General features: G+C 45.2%; 1 protein-coding gene across 4 annotated transcripts in view; it reads right to left on the reverse strand.

Annotated features, from left to right (window-relative positions):
* cdc42bpab (CDC42 binding protein kinase alpha (DMPK-like) b) overlaps positions 1–21,252 on the reverse strand; it is a 74,374-nt gene that overhangs the window by 3,625 nt on the left and 49,497 nt on the right. Inside the window, exons 6-42 of one of the 4 annotated variants that reach the window (XM_019271119.2) lie at positions 21,019–21,112; positions 19,916–20,116; positions 19,675–19,813; positions 19,087–19,196; positions 18,878–18,957; positions 17,697–17,875; positions 17,441–17,563; positions 17,158–17,291; positions 16,840–16,961; positions 16,626–16,746; positions 16,102–16,212; positions 15,749–15,996; positions 13,962–14,067; positions 10,877–11,001; positions 9,848–9,953; positions 9,580–9,728; positions 9,380–9,471; positions 8,917–8,993; positions 7,416–7,454; positions 6,595–6,714; positions 6,055–6,138; positions 5,865–5,970; positions 5,609–5,745; positions 5,359–5,498; positions 5,196–5,277; positions 4,878–5,097; positions 4,583–4,645; positions 4,227–4,480; positions 4,008–4,132; positions 3,690–3,904; positions 3,482–3,579; positions 3,231–3,315; positions 2,954–3,077; positions 2,644–2,761; positions 2,104–2,206; positions 1,855–2,012; positions 993–1,067 (exon numbers count right to left, since the gene is read on the reverse strand). In XM_019271119.2, coding sequence (XP_019126664.2) covers positions 993–1,067; positions 1,855–2,012; positions 2,104–2,206; positions 2,644–2,761; positions 2,954–3,077; positions 3,231–3,315; positions 3,482–3,579; positions 3,690–3,904; positions 4,008–4,132; positions 4,227–4,480; positions 4,583–4,645; positions 4,878–5,097; positions 5,196–5,277; positions 5,359–5,498; positions 5,609–5,745; positions 5,865–5,970; positions 6,055–6,138; positions 6,595–6,714; positions 7,416–7,454; positions 8,917–8,993; positions 9,380–9,471; positions 9,580–9,728; positions 9,848–9,953; positions 10,877–11,001; positions 13,962–14,067; positions 15,749–15,996; positions 16,102–16,212; positions 16,626–16,746; positions 16,840–16,961; positions 17,158–17,291; positions 17,441–17,563; positions 17,697–17,875; positions 18,878–18,957; positions 19,087–19,196; positions 19,675–19,813; positions 19,916–20,116; positions 21,019–21,112 — 4,663 coding nt within the window. Of the gene's footprint in view, positions 1–992; positions 1,068–1,854; positions 2,013–2,103; positions 2,222–2,643; positions 2,762–2,953; positions 3,078–3,230; positions 3,316–3,481; positions 3,580–3,689; positions 3,905–4,007; positions 4,133–4,226; positions 4,481–4,582; positions 4,646–4,877; positions 5,098–5,195; positions 5,278–5,358; positions 5,499–5,608; positions 5,746–5,864; positions 5,971–6,054; positions 6,139–6,594; positions 6,715–7,415; positions 7,455–8,916; positions 8,994–9,379; positions 9,472–9,579; positions 9,729–9,847; positions 9,954–10,876; positions 11,002–13,961; positions 14,068–15,748; positions 15,997–16,101; positions 16,213–16,625; positions 16,747–16,839; positions 16,962–17,157; positions 17,292–17,440; positions 17,564–17,696; positions 17,876–18,877; positions 18,958–19,086; positions 19,197–19,674; positions 19,814–19,915; positions 20,117–21,018; positions 21,113–21,252 lie in introns of all 4 variants that reach the window. The other 3 variants (XM_019271118.2, XM_019271120.2, XM_010741081.3) reach the window with 3 other exon arrangements.

The following is a 21,252-nucleotide window of genomic DNA, read 5'->3' on the forward strand; positions in this document are numbered from 1 at the left end:
AGGAAAACAAACATGCAGGCAGGCCAAGATGATGAGGAGGAGGCGGAGGTGGAGGAGGAGGAGGGGGATGTGGGTTAAAGCTTCATACTGCACATCACGTACAGTATGAGTTACATCGCCCTCATGTGAGCAAATTTAACAACCAAAAAATAAAAAGACATGAAACCTGCCACTGTACAAGAGTTTGGTCCAAACACGTGAGGCGCAGTGTGTGATTTTAAAGGGTTCAAACAGGTTTCATGTGTGTATGAACACGTCTTTCTCCAGTTTGATGCACCACAATCGTCTCCTGTTTGGATCCAACCTGAACTTGCACGGACACGTGACCGGTGAGCTCGTTTCTGCCGTGAAGCGTCACACATTCACACTCCACACTGTAACACTGCAGCCTCTCACGGGTCGATGCAGACGGGCAGTTTGCTCTCTAAAAACGGAGCTTAGCACGTTCCTGGCTACGTTCTGTACAGACGTTTGTCCGTGTGACGTCGTGTTCGAAGTGTTCAGCCTCTCCGCTCGGATTCACTCATCAGCCACTGTCATTTGAAGCAGAGATGTGTGTCAGAGTTCACTGCAAACCATGCAGCTGTGGTTTATGATCAGTCGTTTGATCGTTGTGGACAGAATAATATCATGAAATGTGGCTGTCGGGGGAGCCGTGTGGCAGCAGACATGCTCTGTGATTGGCTGTGTGGGGCTGCGTTGAGCGGGATGTGCCGCGGAAAAAAAAAGAAAAAAAAAGGTGCAGGCCGGGCGAGGGGCCGGTGAATGATGCGAGAAGCCACCAAGACATGACGGAGCTGAGATGGTGCAGCGAGAGGAGGGAGGGCGGGGGGCTGTGGGGCACCAACAGCGTGTGACTGTACACCTGTGTGCTGATACATATTAAAACATTCCTGTGTGTGTGTGTGTGTGTGTGTGTGTGTGTGTTCAGTGGCACGGTGCTCTCGTTGTTGTTGTTGTTGTGTGTTTGTCGTTGCAGCTGTTGACATTACCTTCATCTTACTAAGCAGGGTCCTTAAAGCCCTTTTCAGATCGGGGGTCTTCTCCGACGGTGAGACTGCCTGCCACTGCAGAGGAGAGTTCACACTCAGCGCCCAGCCCACAGACAACATGCTGGGGTGGTGGTGGTGGTGGTGGTGGTGGTTGGGGTTGGGGGAGGGGGAGGGAGGCACAGCTTGGGTGAGGGTGAAGGGAGGCGAGGAATGGGGCAGACATGGAGCGTCCAGGCTTTATGGGGAGGGGGCATGGCAGACGGCTTGAGGGGGTGGATGAGGGTACAAGTTGGCAAAACAGCGCTGGTCTGTAGTTACTGTGACATCCTCCACGACCAGCGCTCTTTAAAATGCAGGGCTGCTAGGGGTTTTTTTTACGTTAGACATTAGTTGTCACAGCGTTTCCTTCAGTTAATCTGAGGCAGCAGCTAGCCCGAGCTAACCCTACAGGAGGAGGAGGAGAGGCCTGAGCGAGCTGACATCACGGGGAGCTAACCAACCAGCTCTTAAGAGGTGGGATGAGGTGAGAGGCCTGCGCCCAGAGGCCCGGGATGTTTGTGACAGATGGGACAGAGGGAGGAGTTCTTTCAATGGGGACAATTTGAAATACTTGACAGCTAGCCTCTACAGTCACATGGCAGGGAAACAATCATGATCTGCATGTGTTCATACGAAGCTGATGCTGGGTTGACTTTTACTCCCGTGTTCAGATGGATAAAGCCAGATCAGACGTGGCCTGATGTGAAGCAACAGTTAGCAGAGACTGAAGACAGACAGGATTAGTGCTTTCTCTCTTGTTACATCAATGTTAGGAGTCAACCGCGCATGAAGCTGTATGTCCACTTTCCATGTATTCACTGACCTCTCTGTCAAACTGCGAGAGCGGAGCGTCGCCGCAGTCCATGCCTCCGCCCGAGGACAGGGAGCTCTCGGAGGGAGAGGTCATGGTCTGCCGTTTGGATCCGTAGCTCCCACCTGACAGCTCTCTGCGCAGAGCGCTGCCGTTCTGAGAGGACGAGCCTGCAGAGACAGAGCGAGGAGGACATGTGAGAGATAGGTTCAGGCTGCAGGCGGTGAGTGGAGGCGCCGAAGATGTGGTGCTGTTACTCACGTATGCCCAGTCCGCTGCTGGCGCTCATGGAGCGGCCTGGCTCGGCCCGGTTCTTGGTGATGGAGGGGATGCTGACCGATCCGCTGAAGCCCGCACGGCTCTCCTGAACACGGACGTTCTGGTTTAAACACGCAAACAGAGCAAACACACACACACATCCGCACAAGACAGAGTGCAGTGCAGGGGGGAGAGGAGTGAGGAGGGTGCAGTTATAAACACGACATGCTCGTACAGCTGAACACACACGAGGCTCTGAGGTTTGGCCAGACAGACGTGCAGGCATGTTCTCTGTGAACACACAACAGGTCAGAGAGCGGGACGAGCTACTTCAGATGAAGGAAGATGAGGATGACTCATCCTTCGAGGTTAGTTTAGAAAATGGGAACATCTCTGCTCTGTTGGCATGCTACAGGAGACATGAGAGGACAAGAGGAGGGGCTGGTTCTGAAGCAGGTCTACAACACACACACCTCAAACACTTTCTATCTGGATGTTTCTCAGGTGTGTTTGTCAGTCTATATGAATGTACTGCATACGTACCATGGGCAGGTCTTTAAGGATCTGGATCCCGTCTCCTGGTCCCATGTGGGCCACGTGGTTGAAGTTGGTTGGGTTGGAGATTAGCTTGTTCCTCATCTCTGGGTCTCGCAGCATCTCTCTGGAAGCACAAACAACAAAGGACATGAGCGGAGAGGTGAAGTGAAATCTAAAATGTGGCTCCATTAAACACGAGTCCTACCTTAAAAGGCAACCAGTAAACTATTTACTGATTTTTTTTAAACAAAAAAAAAAAAGTTAGAAACTTTCACATGAGTTCAGTGGGTATACAGAGTTTCTGCAGGTAATCTACCTCCTCTGCTGGAGTCGCTCTTCTTCAGGCACCCTGAAGGAGAAGCGTCTCTTGTTGTTCATGCTGCGCACCATCTGCTTCCTGCTGTTGTCTGACGTCTCCGGGACGACCAGCTCATCACCCTCTGGAAGATCACGACAAAGACACAGACGTGTTTACACGGCAGACTACAAAGTGATGCAAATCCACTGTGGTGGCTCAGAAACTTTCTACAGTTAGTCTATAAAGTCTTTATATTCAAATTATGTACGGCTTTGGTAAACGGGTGAAGTCTTACCGGCCATCTTGTTTCTAAAGTAGATGAGCCGGACTGTTTCCAGTCCCAGCAGGTTCAGAGAGCCGTCGACATTCAGAGGTCGCACCTGAAGGGAAGCAGAGAAACCATAAACTTCAAAGTCTGTGTTCATCTGTTAATGATTCAGGCTGGCAATCAGAAGACAAAGTCAGATCACTATGGTGATTATGAAAGAGGAATAATTCATCTAATCCACCAGGTGGAGCCAGAGACTCCTTCACCACAGCACTGACCTTCTTCAGAGGGATGGTCTGAATCCACTCCATGGTGTTGACGTCAAACACATCGACAGCGTTCTCACTGTACACTGACAGGTAGGGGGCGTTGTAGCCTGGACAACAAGGAGACAACTTTTTAAATACAACATCCTACCTTTCTGTTCTGTGAATCCATCCACCATCTGACTGTCGCCACAGAAATGTACATTCATCCTTCACTCACAGGCGGCGTTGGGAATAGCCGGCCACATCAGCTCCTGCTGACGTGACCTGCGGCCCTGGGAGTCCACGTACACTCCTATGGCGCTGAAGCACAGCAGCAGCTCCTTGCTGGAAATCTCCACAGCGCAGAGGGCGTCCAGGCCCTGCTGGGGGATGAAGGCCAGGGTGTGGTCCTCGTGGTGGAGCAGGTTGACGGGGGACACGTCGCCATGGACACTGCGGAGGTCACCGGGAGCACAAGAGTCATTATTCTTATTCTCTTAGTCAGCAGGGAGCAATGAAATCTGACGAACAACAAGAAGGAGCATCTTTACTGTACCTGTATCGGGTGAAGCCAGACTGATAACCGACATAGAGACGCTCGCTGAGCAGACCCATCCACTGAACGGCTGCCGGGGCCTGCAGCTCTCGCAGCCGGCGGTGACGTGCTTTACTCTTATTCACCTGCAGTGCACATGGACAAGTTAGAAACTGTTTTGTTTTTTTTTAGATAAAAAGATCATCTGGGGAGCAGGTCCACTGTTTTGTATCCGCCTACCTCGTAGCATATGATCTGTCTCTTCATGGCCACGCAGAGGCAGGTGAGCGAGCCGTTGCGGACGGGGCCGGAGACGATGGTCTGGCAGCCCTTTGTCTCAGCCAGCTTGTAGGACTCGGTCTCGCGGCCGTCCAGGGCCTGCGTGGGGAAGAGGCGCACGTGGCGGTTCCTGCCGGAGATGACCGCCAGCAGCTGCTCCTGGAGTATCAGGTCAATGTGGTGCACCTTCTTGTTGTCCCCCACCCGGATTATTTCTAAAGACGTGGAGAGGAAGGAAGCGGTAAAGATACGAGAGGAAACAGAACAGCCTCAGTGGGGAAAGAAAACAAGTGAGCAGACCACAGAGAGGCTCTTACCATCTTTGGTGACATGGATGACAAAAAGGCCTTCCTCGTTGCCAAGGGCGACACGCTCGTGATCTGAGGGCAGAGCAAATGAAGCGAGGTTCAGAGCCAGTGAGGGGACAAAAAAGGATGTGAGGATGCAGAAAATGTTCCAATCGGCTTGTTTCCCTTTACACAACTGTTGGTTTGTGAACTACACTCTGTCGCAGACACACAAGTTAAGATCTATTATTTTAGAGATGATCTGGGATGGTGATCAGCAGTGACATGTTCTAATTTTCTCTCCCTCCCTCCCTCCCTCCCTTACCTATGATAGCAGCAGACTGTGTCGTCTTGATGAGCGGCAGGGTGCTGTCATAAGCCTCCTTGGGGACGTAGACGAAGCGCTCCTTGAGCTTGTTCTTCTTGAGGATGCGGTGGAGCTCGTTGAGGAGGCCCACCCACTTGGTCCTCTCCTGATCGCTGTCAGCCAGGATCAGGATGGAGGGCTTGTGGCTGCTGGAGGGGGAGAGCTGGGACGCTGTCACCTGAGGAGAGGAGACGGACGGACGGAGGACGTGAGACGTTAATCGGTATTTAGTTTCGTTGTGGAAGTTTTGTTTGCAGCCAATCAAAAGGGACTTACTCTGAATATACAGGGGATGTCTTTGCGGCTGGCGTGAATGACATCAGAGGCCAGGACAGAACTGACTGAAAACTCTTCGTCCCTAGAAGATTGAGATCAGAGGTTAGACATGCTTGCGACCATCTAACAATTGATGAGCTGATGGTTTCTGTGCCTCTCTCACCTCATATCTATGACTTGGCTGACTACTACACTCGGTTGCGTTGCTTTTCCTTCTCCCAGTTCGTAGAGGAACAATTTGAAGTCGCACACCACAGCCATCGCCCTCTGCCAACCCTTCTTCACTCCTGTCGGTTTGGGCACCTGGAGCACACATAGACCAGGTTTAGGGATAGAAAACATGACCCTGGACCAGAGGCAGTTAAAATACCTTCTGCAGTGTCAGAAACAAAGCTTTGGTCAGTCTCACTCACCCTGACGTGGCCCTCATACACAGTACCAATCCCCCTCTGAGGGTCGATACCCAGCGGGCCCTTGGTCTGGTCCTGGGGTACGGGACACACAGCTGGAGCTTTGTCCGCACAGGTTACATGGCAGGAGAAGTTACATACTGGACAAGGAGACGGAGGGAGACAAGATGGAGACAAATGAGGTTGGACTGGTCGAGTATGAGCTTTTAAAAGTCAATAGAAAAAGTTGTTTTCACCTCAAAGGTTTTCCTGTTCTTACCTTCACAGGTACAACCTTGACGTATGAGCCCCACCATGAGGGAGGTGCACCGGTTACACTTCGTGGGCGTGTTGAACGACTTCACCACAAACTGATGTGCTTTGGACTGTGGAGAATAAATGAATAAGCATCAGTGGTTATGAACTAACATGAGGTCTTTCATGGCTGTCCGACAGAAAAAACCTCTAACCTTCGGTGACGAGCGTCCAATACTGCCGTACCCTCCCGAGCGCATGGTGGGGGTCTGGACGATACGGGGTGGAGGGTCTATCAACTGTATGATAAAAACACACACATACATCAAGCAATGAGATATGTCATCGTTTTGATGAATGTATAAAATGAGGATTCCGTCAGTGGTTTTTAGTTTGAGGATCTGCTTCTAACCCAGTCAGGACACAGGTATTTACTGACATCACCGTGTTCAACAACACACCAATTAAGATCGGAATCTACTGCTGCTCTCAATGTTCTCCTTCTTTCTCTATAATTGAGTTACTGGCGATTCACAGGGGCTGATCTGTTTGACAAGCTCAGCACTGTGAGCTCCCCCGAGGAACATTTCCAGCTGAACCTTCACTCAAGAGTTGTTCACTGAATATTTGTTCATCAACATGCCAGACATCCGGATGCCGTGTTTAGAGAGAGAGGCGTTTGTAACTGGTGACAACATATCCAGATTCTACTATTGTATCTCACTGGAGCTGCCCAAACTGAGGGACTGTCTGACCTCTAGGGGTTCCATATCACTAGCCATGGAGGGTGAACGCGAGCGGGACTTGAGGTGCGACTTGGGGTCGTCTTCCCGGGATGGAGTGTTGGAGGGGGTGAAGTTATCCATCGAGTCCACCTGAGGAGAGGAGAGGTGGGATGGAGGAGTGAGTGAGGACACGGAGAGAGGTAAGAAAGGATAAATAAAGAAAAGAAGGACGGGATGGAAATATACAGGATGAGAATAGGAAGAATGAAGGATGATGAGAAAGATGGACAGAGATGGAGAAAGAGGAAAAGAGTGTTAGTGACACTAAACAACCCAGAGAACAATATGTAGCGTCCATGCTCAGAGAGAAGAATAAGAGAGCCATGATATACAAAGGGAAGACAGAATAAACAGATACTGTGGTCACAACCACTGGACTCTCACAGCTACAGAGGAAACTGACCACAACTTTACTGCAACCCATGTAGTACAAACATCACATGAGAACACATCAAAGTCCAATGACCATGCTAATGTGAGACACCACAAGCGTACACCGTACACCATGCAGGGCCATGTACAAAGCTATGCTAAAGAAGAGAAAGAAAACACACACAGACACACACTGAACACAGGAAACACACAGACACACCCCGTGTAATGAACATATTAGAGATCAAACACATTAATGCCTTTCACAACACAAAGTTTAACAGATCCTCTGCCGTGCAGTCAGACAGCCAGAGTGGACACACACACACACACGCACACACACACACGTCAACGTGACGAGGACAGCAGCACATTTAGAAAGGCTTAATGAGATCACAGAGCGCAGTGATGGTGCTTACACGTCTGCCTTTGCTAGCTGGGCCAACGGATGGCGAGCGCTTCAGTGGCAGGAGAGCAAAAAGTGGCAGAGACACAGAGATGAGTGAATATCAGAAAGGCTGTCTAACAGAGCTGAAAACACACATTTCAACAGACTGAGGGAGGAACATGAGAATGGAATATCAGGCTGGATTATGTGAAATGAGTGGTTCCCAACCTTTATGTGTTTGATGTAGGGTCGCATCAAACATCATATGAGCCCAAATACCTCTGCACCAATCATGTCCTTATATGGATTATAAACTGGATATTATTTAACACTTAATTATCTAAAGAGAGATATGGTTATATTTTTAATGACTGACATCCTTTTTTGGGCTAACTATTTAATTTGTTATTGATTACTTTTTTAATTACTTTTACCTAAAATTAACTAATTCATGCTCGCTTGCTGGCCAGGTTTGACTCAGGTTAGCTGCCCATCAACTGACTCAGGTTGCTAGGCAGCTAACTTGTTACTGTGAATTTACTGAAGGTGACACCAGTCCTACTTGGCTGTTCATTCTAACCATAACACAAATGTATGTGGATGTTTCTATATTTGTTATAGTGTCTATATGAGTTAGCTTAGTTCTGTCCCTCCAGTGGCCCTGGTTGGGAACCACTGCATCAGACTGCTGTATGTCAACAAGGGTTGGATTGAGGACAGAGGATGAAGAGGGTGCAAATGGGGAAAAAAAAATACACATGGTGATGGGAAGGGAGCATCTGGGGAAGTCAGTATGGAGCACAGTGATGACTCAAGTGTTTCTGATCAAATAAAATCACTGACAAAAAAAAGATGTAGGGATATATGAAGGATTTGTAAAAAAAAAAAAGTACTCTGAGGGTTCTGTTCAACCAAAGTTCTAGTACTAGGAAGCAAAGGTAGAGCCATTCAAATAGCACTAGCCTACAAGGACTAGCAAGCGACTGAATAAAAGGGCTGCACACTGCAAAAAATATCAGTCTTAACAAGTACATGTAGTAGAAGCAAATATTTTCCCTTCCTGTGTATTTTTCTATTTGTTCGAAGATGAATAAAACTTTGAGCTTGTTAAAGTGACAGACATTTTTTGTAGTGCTTCTGCTCTTTCTCAGTCACACTGACGTACAGAACAAACTCACAGATGGAAAATATGTATACAAAGATCTACACTGCTGTTTCTCAGCTAGTAAAATGTCCTACAGGATACAGCTACTGTCACATACAGACACACGGACCTCTGTCTAACCTAGAGAAACTTACGTCTTCCCAAAACTCAATTAAAGAAGACGAGGATGAAGAATAAGAGTCCTGGTGTACCAGAGAATGAGGCAAGGAAACAATCATAAAGATCAAACAAAAATAAAGATTCACATGAACAAAAAATAAATAAATAAAGGATGAAGCAAAAAAAAAGGAAAGAACTTAATGAACTGCTGATTTATGATTAGATTTAAATCAATCTGCCCCTTTATGTTTGTTTTTTAAATACTAACATCAAACTGGTCCAGCGCTGAGGTGGGGGCGTTGAGAAAAGCCAAGAAGGAATTCTGGGAATCCTGGTGCTTGACACCTACAGACACAGAACAAATAACATAACCGTGGTTAAGTACGCGATATTAAAACATCAAAGGGTGACTTAAACAAAATGAGTCACAGGACTGTTTCTAAGATGTGAGGCGGTGTTTCATATGAGCTTAGTAACAATACATTTTCACGTACATAGCACATGATTTGATTTCTCAAAGATGGCTGCTGACGCAAAACGTAATTATCCCTCTTTCACAGTGATAATCTCTCACGAGACGTTTAATGTGCAGTGTCCCGTCAACCATCAGTACGCAGAGTATAGAGAGATCATTTAAATAACTATTAATTGACTTCAGGGGCCTCAGCAGAGATTAAATATGTGTTAAAACTTGTTGTTAAAACAGAAGGCCGTTTGATTTTCAGCCGTACCCCTTCGTAGCCGCAGCTCTTCTGTCTCTTTCTTCAGCCTGTCGATCTCTGTCAGGAGCTCCTGGTTTTTACTTTCCACATCCTGCAGCTTACTGGTGGATCAGAGACAATGATGCATCAAGTATTATCCAGGATGTTTTCAGTGAAGTCAATAAAATAAAAACAAGAACTCTTTAACTGTTGTTGTAAAGCATTCTTACCATTCTGTGGAGATGTTGTTGGCTTTGACCTTGTTCAGCTCATCCTGGATGCTCTGCTTGGCTCTGATCTCAGCGTCCAGGGCCGACTGCAGCTCCAAACGGGCCGACATGTCCAACTTGGCGAAGCGCCGCATCTTCCATGGCATGTCCTGAAAAACAGAGAGGAAAATAAGTTTGTGAAGGAAAAACAGTGAAAGAATTCCAAAGAGAGACAGTGTGATAATGCTGCTCTATAACTACCATTACTACAGTTTAGAGTGTGTTTTACCGTGGCTCTCGCTCCCAGGCTGGTGTTTCTCAGTCCCTCTAGCTCTTCTGTCATCTTCGTGGCCAGAGCCTGCAGGTAGCCCCGAGCGTCCTTCTCGTCACTCACCCTGCAAACACACACAAATACACACATTTACACGACCAAAGACCAACAGAACAACAACAACAACAACAACAACAACTGTTTTGACTGTTTTATTTCAGCAGAATCTCACACAGCATCCTTGACAAGCTTTCTGTGAACAAACACACACATCATGTGAACACTGCCTTTAAGAACACTGGACACCATTGTCTACTCTTTAGGTGGCTATCATCACCTCCACATGATCTCCTTCACACGGCACAAACACACATGGACACATGTTGAGCTCATCACTAATCCCGGACACAGACGCTCAGTAAACAAACTCGACCTGCTCAAATATACACTGACTTTGACGTGTGCACGCACAACTAAATAATGTTTCACCCTCTGAGTGTCCCATTTCTTAGTTTATACACTGCGGTAGCACATCATCTCCACCAGGGGGCGACGTTAATCCCTGAATCCTTTTAAAAATGCGTCCCAGACTGGACATTTGTATGTGCATGTTTGGAATGTGAGTGTGTGCACTGGTGCGTGTTTCTACGTCTGGATGGTAGTATCGTGTGTGAATGTCTGCGTGTGCGGTATGTGCGCTATGCGAGGACTGCAGGCTTGTCCAACAGAGGGAAGCCGAGCAGCTGGCGAGGTGTCAGCTGCAATGGGAAGTGATCTGAGAGGAAGGGAGGGTCAAGTAGCTCTAAGATCTTCGGAGGCATGCGAGAAATGCTGCAGATATACAGTACGGAGGAACCCAATACACTACTAGACGACACGGGAGAGAGTGTGTGTGTCCGAGTGTGTGTGCATGTGAGAGACTGAATATAGCTGTGTTTCAGTCTGTGCTGTGGCATCGATGGGAAAGTAAAAGGCTCAGCAAGTATTGAGGACATTCTAGAGCGGTGTGTGTGTGTGTGTGTGTGTGTGTGTGTGTGTGTGTCTCACCATTGGATGATTTCAGTGATCTGGGCTTCCCAGTGAGCTACACTCTCCTTTTTGTCAGCCAGCTCCCTCATCTCGTCCTCCAGCTGCTTGTTGGAGCCGCTCACCTTCTCAAACATGGTGGTGAGCTGAGGGGGAAAACAGAACACAGAGGAAGAGAAAGGATCTTATTAAACTTCGACACCTGCTGAATGGATTCATATACGTTGACACCATGACATTACTACTGTGTAATGAGACTAACAGTCGCTGCGTTACAAGCAAAAGGTGCTCGGCCTTGAACGCGATGACGGCTTCAGTATGTAAAATGAATCATTGTATCATTGGAGGTTATGAGAGATTTTATGATTCAACTCCCAGATGCTTAACCACACTTGACTACAGCGCTACTGAGGACTCCTCCACACCTCCACGCAGAGAACCATCCCAAAAAAGTTCCGTTTAATGTGAGAGGTGTGTGCAGAATCGTAACCATGGTGACATCATTTCGAGTCTCGAGCTGCCCTATTGTTTGCTTAAATACCTCACTCTGCGGGCACATATTTGGTGTCTCGCAACTGTCAAGACTTATGATGTAATGTGCGAGCTAAGACAGCAATTTAATATTGTTTTGCAACCGCTTTCCAATCCCGGAGACGACTGCCAGCGAAATGTTTGGAGTATGTGCGAGGACATTGGAGGTCATAAAATAATGTCAGAGTGGTGGAAAAGGCTTCGAGTGGCTGAAATGAACACAAACATGGGATGACATAAATATGGACTTTTTCGGCGTGCACTGTAAGTCAGTGGATAAGAGCCCACGGAATGACATGCGCTGAGCTCCCGGTTATGAAACGGCTTCATATGTGACAAAATGTATGAGGAACGGCATTTTGGAGCAGACACCACGCCTCAAAAGAAACGTGGGCTGAAATTATATATGGCTCGAGGTGGATTTGACTCATTTCTGCTGACATTTTAAACAACAACAGAAACACGTCTTGCACAATAAACCAAACACCTCTTGACTTTTTCATAGTATTCGTTGACTTGTTCAAAACTACTCAGTGGATTCAAGTTTCAAAATTAGGCTCCCCCAGCCAGATGTGGCTTGCCAATTTACTGAGACTACGTGTTTTTATACATATATATTTTACAGGCTGCATCAGGATCTTTATGCAGGCCGCTGTGCAGATGTGCAGCCTACGTTTTAACCCTGAACAGTGCAACATCACCTGTACTGGAGTGTATCATCTCATTTATCTCCTTGACTGCCACATGTCCACGACTACCTCCTATTCTAATCATGAACCGCTTCTAACTTTATCTTAAAACCATTTAGCATTGATAACTTTAACAACATTTCTTTTTTTTTCTGTCCCTGAATTTGGAAAACAAATGCCGTATTCAGACAGGATTTGGTGTTGTGGCGAATGGCTGCAGGGTTTTGCAGCCATGTGTGGGAATTGAGAGGGGCTGCCGGGGGTGTGTCTGTTTGCTGCTGAACATAACCACTGTAAACCAATCAGGAAATAACTCACTGAAGCCGGTGCTCGCTCACTCTCATTTACAGTCTATGTCTCTTGACTGATGCTTGCTCATCAGACACAAACCAAGGAAACAAAGGGAACTACTTTGTGTTGTCAGACTCAGATTTAGAAGCTGGGTACATGTAATAAACAAAGCCAGAACACAACAGGCAGAGTGTCAGAGTTTAGTCCATGATTCCACCTGCATAGTCTTAGTTTCAGAGACATTTCAGGCAGACTAAAGGGTTTGATCGGTCTGATCGGAGGCCGCAGTCTGTCGTCAAACTGCTTTTTTCTAAAAGCTGAATCTGACTCAACTTCTCCATTGCAGATCATTGTGTTAATTGGTGGACCAAAACACACTACTCTCACTAAAATGAATGGAACAACCTGCTTTTTTGCCGCAGTGCTGAATCTTATTACACTTTTTCCTACTTCTTTTCAACTCCAGGTGTGAAGTTATTCTTTTTAACTTGGGCGGCATTTTTCTGAATTAAAAAAAAGGAAACAGCGTGGACATGGTCCCTTATTTGGATTCATTTGTCAATTCTGCTAATGATCACTCCTCATGAACAAGTGGCAAATAGTGTTTGCGAGAGTTTGATGACTGAATTGAAAGACTGGTATGGACAAGCCTGAGAGAAACACATATTTAAGTATTTTAAGTTAAGAATAAGAATAAGAAAAATCTTGCAAGAGGAACTTATCTGAAGATCCTGTTCACTTCTAAAAACACAATAAAACAGTGTCTGGTGTCTGGCTGAACTACTGCATTAATACTCAACACTCATCACCTATTTGAGCTTGTCAACAGTGGAAATTAAACTTCCCTGAAAACACACAAAAAGACAATTAAAGATGGAGTGGCTTGATTTTCCCACTAAGCAAACACTGCTGAAATTCGGTGCCTCCTTTGAAAGATGAGAGTAGTCAAACAATAATATTTTCACACAATCCAAACATATTTAACAAACTGGTTCTGTGCAAAGCCTCACGCACAGACAGATCTAATCCATCCTACGTGCTCATGCGTTTGAAAACAGAATTTTTCACTTTGTGAAATAACAAAATAATACATTAAACAACTACAGTGACATGCTATCGTCCCAGTGGCACACACATCCATATTCTCTCTCATTTCATCAACATAGCTTTTATTTTATCAGATGCAGACTTTATAAATAACACTCAGACATTTTATTCCATATGTCAGAATGCCTCCCACTTCTAAGACATTGTTTAAATTGGGAGTCTTTTTGAACTTCCACGAGTTGTTTCCAAAGTCAATAGAGCGTAATCCAGAGAGTCATTCCATCTGACTGTGTAGGAGGCTACAGGGTGTTTTTATGGGGGATATTGAACAGTGATTTCTTTGGCATAGCTTTTCGAGAGGGGGTGGAGGGAGGAATGTGATGACAGCGTTTGGGCCGGCCGAGCAGGGTTACCTGGGGTTAGGGAATTGTGGGTTTTTTTGCGTGTGTGTGAGAGAGGGCTAAACAGATCACTAAAAAGCTGAGAAAGCAAGACTTAGAAACTTGTTTTGAACTTGTGTGTGTGGTTTTTAAGAACAAATATTTCACCTTATCCAGTTCGCTGGACAGCTTTTTGTTTTCTTCGGTGAGCAGGACCCTCTCCCTCTCATACTTCTCCTTGTACTCCGTCTCAAACTCTTCCCGCTCGCTTTGGCTGCCGGAAAAAGACAGACACACACAGTTAAACTTGTGACATTATATAAACTTACATTTATTCCCCAACCATAATTCACAGCTGTGAAACCAATCTTGACTCTTGAATTTGTCATTTCAACTGAACACTAACTCAATCTTTCAAAAGCTGGACTTTATACAGAGATTTGGGTTTTCTGCCTTCCAGCCTGAAGTGAAAAGCCGACCTTTGAACAGTCACTCTGCATTAAACTTACATTCCAGCTAATCTATTGCAGTGGTTTTATAAAGCATAAACAAATCAAAAATATAATCAAATGCCTCATCTCTCCTCCCACCTTTGTTCCTGTGTGGGCCTGAGATTCTGCACATTTCCTCAAAATCTGAATCAAAAGCTTGGTACTAAGACCAGGTACACATTATTCAGCCCAAACACATTAATGCAGCTAGAATCTGATACAGTGGTGTGTTTAAAAATGAATTAGAAAGCAGTGAGAATAATATGTCAGTAACACCAGACAGGAAGGTTGGGCTAAGGGCTACAAAAACAAAGCTTGAAAGCTTTCTCTTCAAAAACACGATTTTATTAAAATTTGATTAAACCAGCGGTTCTCAAAGTGGGATCAGGTGCCCCTGAGTACCTACCAGGGGGTCTGCAGCAGAAAAAGAACTTATTCCTTTTGTTTTCTTGGTATTTAATATCAGAGTTGGCACATTTTGACAGATTTTTTTTTTTTTTTTTACTAATTCCACAATTTTTCGCCTCACTTTAACATTCAGATCTACAGTATAGTACGACAGTCCGCTCGACCACTATAAGTGTGTTTTATTTCGATGCTGTTTCAATTCAGGAATCAACCTAAAATTAAACGAGCAGTGTGTAGGATTCAGCGCCATCTGGCAGTGTAGTTGCCAATTGCAACCTGCTCGCCTCACCCTTTACTTCTTAGTGTAAAGGGCCCCATCTAGAGCCAGTTTAGCTTGTCCATTTACAGTAGATACATGGTGGTTCAACATAGCGAAACCGCAGCGTCTGTAGATATAAAAGGTTCATTCTAAGATAACAAAAATATAATATTTTTACTTATTATTCTTACATATTCTGTGAGTAAATATCTCTACAGCACTGTCAAAGCTCACTTGGATACTTTCTTGTGGTCACAGTTGGTCACAGTTGAAAGAAAGTGATCACATCAACAGCTAGAGAACTATTTTAAAAAGGGGAATGAGTTCTACGAAATGATAGATATCATCTTTGGAATGAAACTCTTGATATTCATGCATCTCTCCAGTGAAATAAGAGTCGACATGGAGGGATGATGATACTTGAGAACCCCTGGGAAGAGATTACCTGCATACATGGTTATTTCTGGTTGGGTTAGGGGCAACAAAACTAATACATTCTAATAACATTACAACCTAATAATAGTTAGAGCAGCTATTCAAAAGAAACAGCACTTCACAGTTACTACACATTTATACCCGAGTCTGAACTATTCTTTAATATAAATTCCAATTACCTCATGCAATCATCACTGGAAAAGACAATACAAAAATAACTTATTACTGACTGTCAGGATATTGGACATACACAGTGCAGCAATACTAACTCCAGTCCACCTGCACCATCAATACAGAACAAGATAAACCATTTGCTATTAATAGATGAGGAAAAGTAAAAAAAAACAAAACAGATAAACCACCTCTCACGGCGATTCTTCTCCAGCTTGTCTTTGAGCATTAGGATCTCTTTCTGCAGGGCGAGGTGTTGGCTCTCAGCGTCCCGCAGCTCTTTGCGCAGGGCCTTCAGCTCGGTAGTATGCTGCGCTTCCCGGCGCGCCAGCTCCTCCTCGTACAGGAGTGTCTTCTTCTCCAGGTCTCCACGCAGACGTCCCACCTCCTGGGTCTGGTCTGCTGAGGCCGGGGCGGCAGAGGAGCCGGCCTGCTTCAACTGGGTGGAGAAAAGTGAAGTTGAGGAGTGTGAAGGGGGATCCTTGACTCTTTGTATCAAGTCAAGATGGACGTGTTGTTCAGCTATGTTTGTTTGCACACTCACCTTAAGCCCTTCCAGCTCCTCCTCCAGCTGTCGGCTGTACTGCTCATTACGCTCTCTCAGCTTCCTCTCTTTCTGAGCCTCTGCTGCCTGCTCCTCCGCCTGCGCCTCCATCTGATGATGGATATGCACATAAACTCCAGTGATTGGATGCAAACATCATACACACATCTCTCCTCACGCAGCCATCTCAACACATCTTTTATATGCATATCATACGATCATAATCTCTAAAAACATTTATACCACGCATCACAACTGCACAAACACACAAGAAAACAAACAACATTTCAAACAAAAATATACATTGTGTGGCGTTATTCCAGTGTAGTGGAAATGATCATGTACCATCACTCTAAACTGATGGACAGCTTCCAAAATAATGTCCTTAAAGTGTGCAGAGAAACACATTACACACTGAAATACAGCCACTGAAACATTGTTTCTAAACTACAGAGTAAATATTCACAGACCAGTGGATGAAGACAGAGCAGGGTGAACTAGCAACCACAGGGAGACTACTCTACCTCCTTCTTGGCTCTCTCTGACTTTCGCACCTCAAGGCGGAGAGCCTCAACCTTCTGACTCTGGCTCTCTATCTCCTCCTCTTTGTCGCGCAACTGGCGAGCCAGGCGCTGCTTTGCCGACCTGGACAGAAAGTTACAGGATATGAACGTAAAAGGAGAGTAAAAACTGACACTAGTGATATAAATGAGAAATGGTTTTGAGCTGTGATCCTACCTGAGGTCTGTGAGTCTTTCATTGAGCTCAGAAAACTCCTGCATGGCCAGTTTTCTCTGGCTGTGGGCTTCTTTCAGCTCCTTCGACTGAGCCTTCATCTTCTCACTGGCCTCCATGACATCCTGGCCGCAAAGGGAGAGTGTATAAACATCAAGATTCTTGTGGGGACTTCAAGGCAAAGTCATCTCAATACAAGCAAAGGCTGGATTTATTTGACTTTTTAGACACCAGAATCAAAACTGAGTAATCCGGTTGCAGTGAACATGGAAAAAAATACAAATTTGCACGCACACACACGCCATAAAATACTGGTTCTACCTTGTGCAGGTCGTCCCTCTCCTGTGTAATGCTCCTCATCTGTTTCTCCAGAGTCTTGATGTGTTTAGATGAGTCCTCCAGGTCTCTGCGGGCCAACGACACGTCCTCCAGCTGCTTCTCAATTTGGCCCGACTCTGACAAACACACACAAAGATTTGACAAAATGTTAGTTCACTGTGTGACAGAATTTGACTGTGGCTGCGTTAGTTTGTATTCAAAGCTTTACAAATACGAGTTCTTATTCAAATGTGGAAGTCAGTAAAAGCAGCTGCTTGGTCCTGACCAGCAATCTGCTTCTTGAGGATGTCGATCTCATTCTTCAGACTCCTGATCTCCACCTCTCTGTTAGAGCTGGGAGGGCCCTCGCCTGACGGGTGCTGCAGGGCCTGCACCGTCTGAGTCGACTCTGCAACAGGTCAGATGAGAGACATCTGTTGTGTGTGTTTGTTGTCGTTTTTTAAACAAACTTAGATGTGAGGCGAAAACACCAACAGAAAGTGCAATCTTGATATAATAAATGTATTTTAAGGCAGTCTTACCTTGCAGTTTGCGGCTCAGCTCTAGTTTTTCCTGCTCCAGGCGGCGGATCCTCCTCTCGTAGGCCTCGGTGGCCAAGCTGTCCTCCAGGCCGCGCTGGACATCCAGGTCCACCTGGTCCTGACCTGCCTTACCCGGCTCCCCTGCCAGCTGTCGCAGGGAAGCCCGGTCAGATAGGGTACTGAAGAGAAAGAGGAAGAAGAGTTAGGTACTGAAGAGGAAGGTGTAAGATTCCCACACCTTCTTATACATCAAATTCAAGGACTTTTCAAAGACTTTTCATGCCCAATTCCCTCAAATTCAAGAACCCCAAATAGCAGTTTGATTCACAGATCAAAGTTAAAGTTCTATTCTTTTACAAAATATATAAATTCAAGCACTTTCAATGACCCGTGTCTTTTTACTAAAATAACCTTCAAAGTGTAGGAGGCATGAGAACATTACGAGCGAGAATCAGTGATAGAAAGAGAGAGAGGAAAGTGGATAAAAGTGTCAGACAGGCTGAATGATGAGGGAAGAAAAGGGCCAATAATATAAAAGGTGAAAATAACAGTGTTGAACAGTAAAAGAAAATTCAATATGAACGTGTATCAAAGGAGAGAAAGAGTCCAAGAGGAAATGACAGAGACACAGCAGGAGAGGGGAAACAGGAAATAGAAGCAGACGGTGACAGATGAGAGGATGTTGAGTCATGGAAGGAGGGAGGGGAGAGAGAGAGGGAATGACAGCGACAAAAAGAAAGATTGGGGGGGAGAGAGAGAGAGAGAGAGGAAAGGCCATTATCACTGAGCCTTGACGAGATAAGAAAGTAAGTGGGTTTGTTGCTTTCTCACGGCTAGCCCTCAGGGTGTAGATCTACAGCGAATCATGAACATCACCTTATTAGGGAGGGAAGCTAATTTAATACTCTCACGCTTCTTTAGTTGGAGAGATAAGCATGTTATACAGTGGCAAGGCTTGTCTGGGAAATCCATCCATTTATACGACAGCTGGTTACACGTGAAGTCAGATAATGACGCCTGTTTTCATTAAAGACGTGAAAAAGTAGAGGAAAACAGTGCTGACACTTCATTTCATCCACTTTAGCAATCACAATGATGAGAAAAGACAAAATGTACAAAAGTCTACGAAGTCTAAATGAGTCTATATAGAATATATTTAGAAATCTCATGATAGCACTTACCATTTACTTGTGTATGTGAAACCCACAAAGGGCAGGTGATGGCCAGAGAAGGCAGTGTGAGAGGGAGGGGGCATGGTCTCCTAAAACATGACGAGTGAGTGAGATATTCAAATCTAATACAAATGATTGTTAAAAAAAAAAAAAGAATATAAACAGGCAGACCACAATGCATGTGTGAGTCTGCTGTGAGTGTTGAACAAAGCCCTCACCGAATTCTTTAAGCAGTCATCGTCCACATCAAAGTTGGAGGTGTCTGTAGGACTGCTGACCTCTGGGATGTAGGGGGCCTCACACGTAAGAATGTTTTCCCAATCGATGCCTGAACACAAGATGAGAGGTCACACTTAGAACACACCATGATCCCTAACATCTTTATAAAGATATGTTTATTCTGTATTCACTGATTAAACCTCTTCAGTCAAACAATGTATCTATAAAACTTGCAACATGTGCAGTACACGTCTAGTTTCAGTTTAGTCTTTATAGTGTACTTTATCTATTTGTACAAATGGGTCACAAGCGTAGCGTACAAGGATTGTGCTAGTGAGCTCTGAAAAACCCAAAAGGGCCTATAAAGACCACCAAGAAAGGAAAATTAAAATGTATCACTGAAAAAAAAAAAAAAACATCAGCTAACAAAAACATAGCAGACTATATATGGTAATTGCTAGAAAATATACTAGGAGAAAGAATTTTAACTGAATTTGTGCCGATAAAAACTCACGTGAAATATACACCCATTATAAACTGAACGAACATTTAAATCACAGAAGCAATTAAGACAAGTTCGACCGTACCAGTGAAGAAGGGATGGTGTTTAAAGTCCTCAATGCCGTTCTGACCCAACCGGTGCTCTCGACTGCAAATGAGCCGACGAATCAGATCCTTCGCGTCCTCTGACACGTCCGTTATCTGCTGTGGGAACTGAAATCGCTCCTGTGAAAACAAATGTGGTGTATGGTTCAGTTTCTTTGTACATACTCCATTTAAAAAGATAATATGTAATACTCACATATACAGAAACAACTTCAAGCTCACCTTGTGGTTCATGATCTTCCCATAGGTTTCCACCAGGGACTCCGCATAGAACGGGGTCTCGCCGTACAGCATTTCATACATGCAGACGCCCAGGGACCACCAGTCGCACTCAGGTCCATACTTGCCTTTTCCATCCTCCATAGCCTGGAGGATTTCTGGGGAGATGTAGTCTGGAGTCCCCACCGCCACGGAGGACTGGACCTAGAAGGGGGATAAAACCGAACAAAACAAAAATCAAGAACTGATCCTCAAAAAAATCCAAAAAATGTCACACATGAAACAGAACCTCAGAGAGAAAGAACTTCAGCCTACATGCTAATGGATGTAATGATGATGATGAGTTACAGACAGAAGTCTTGGAAGATATCAGAGCTCCAGCAACAGCAAACAACTAAACAAAGAGCATATTGAACTTTCAGACCCCCCACTACAGCAGCAGAATTCCCTCGTCTACACTTTGTCTGTTTTTTTGGAGCTCTGGTTCTACTTATTTCAAAGCAATTTGGAGAATTCACGTGATGCTGAATCCTGAATTCAAATCGAGGCAGTAAATTATGCAAATGTGAAATAATGAATTTTAAGAAAGGACGGTCATGATTAACTGCCAAAAGTTCCACAGTGGAAGAGAAAAGGCAGATGTTGGAATCCTGATCCATCACGTTGGCATCGTCAGCTCTTTATTATTCAAGAAGGCGCTTTAATGCACTTGAAACACAGAAGAAACAGAGTTTTATCGTGATCCAAAGCTTCAATCTAGAGGTTTTCGTCTGAGACCATGTTCCAAGAAGTGTCTGACATTTATTTCTTCAATTGGTCATTATACCTCAACACTATATTAACATTGGAGGAACAAACCCAGGCACTTCTTTGATCGTCCATTTCATCCGGTCATTTTTCTTTTACATAACACCTGAGGGAAACTTTTTTTCACCCCCATTTTGCTAGGAGAATCATCTGAATCATAAAGTGCAGGCACAGCCAACCCGCTGAACCACACACTCCTCCTGGGAGACCCCTGGGGGGTTGACAAGGAGGTCAGTAAAGCTCTGGTATGTTTGCTTTGGACCGGAGGAGGCATCAGCAGCAGTGTGGTAAAAACTTACCGTCCCGTCCTCCATGAGTTTGAGGCAGGAGCCAAAATCGGCCAGGCGGATGTGGCCGTTCATGTCCAACAGAATGTTGTCGGGCTTAATGTCCCTGAAAGACAGACGTGGAGAAAGACCAGAGGGGGACAAATTAAGCAAACGTGGAATGAAGATGATGAACGTTTTTCCAAACAAATGGGACATTTAAAACACACACACAGACAATCTCATATTATGGTGCAACCCATCAAT

The sequence above is a fragment of the Larimichthys crocea genome, chromosome XI (assembly GCF_000972845.2).
Source record: "Larimichthys crocea isolate SSNF chromosome XI, L_crocea_2.0, whole genome shotgun sequence".
Taxonomy (NCBI): domain Eukaryota; kingdom Metazoa; phylum Chordata; class Actinopteri; family Sciaenidae; genus Larimichthys; species Larimichthys crocea.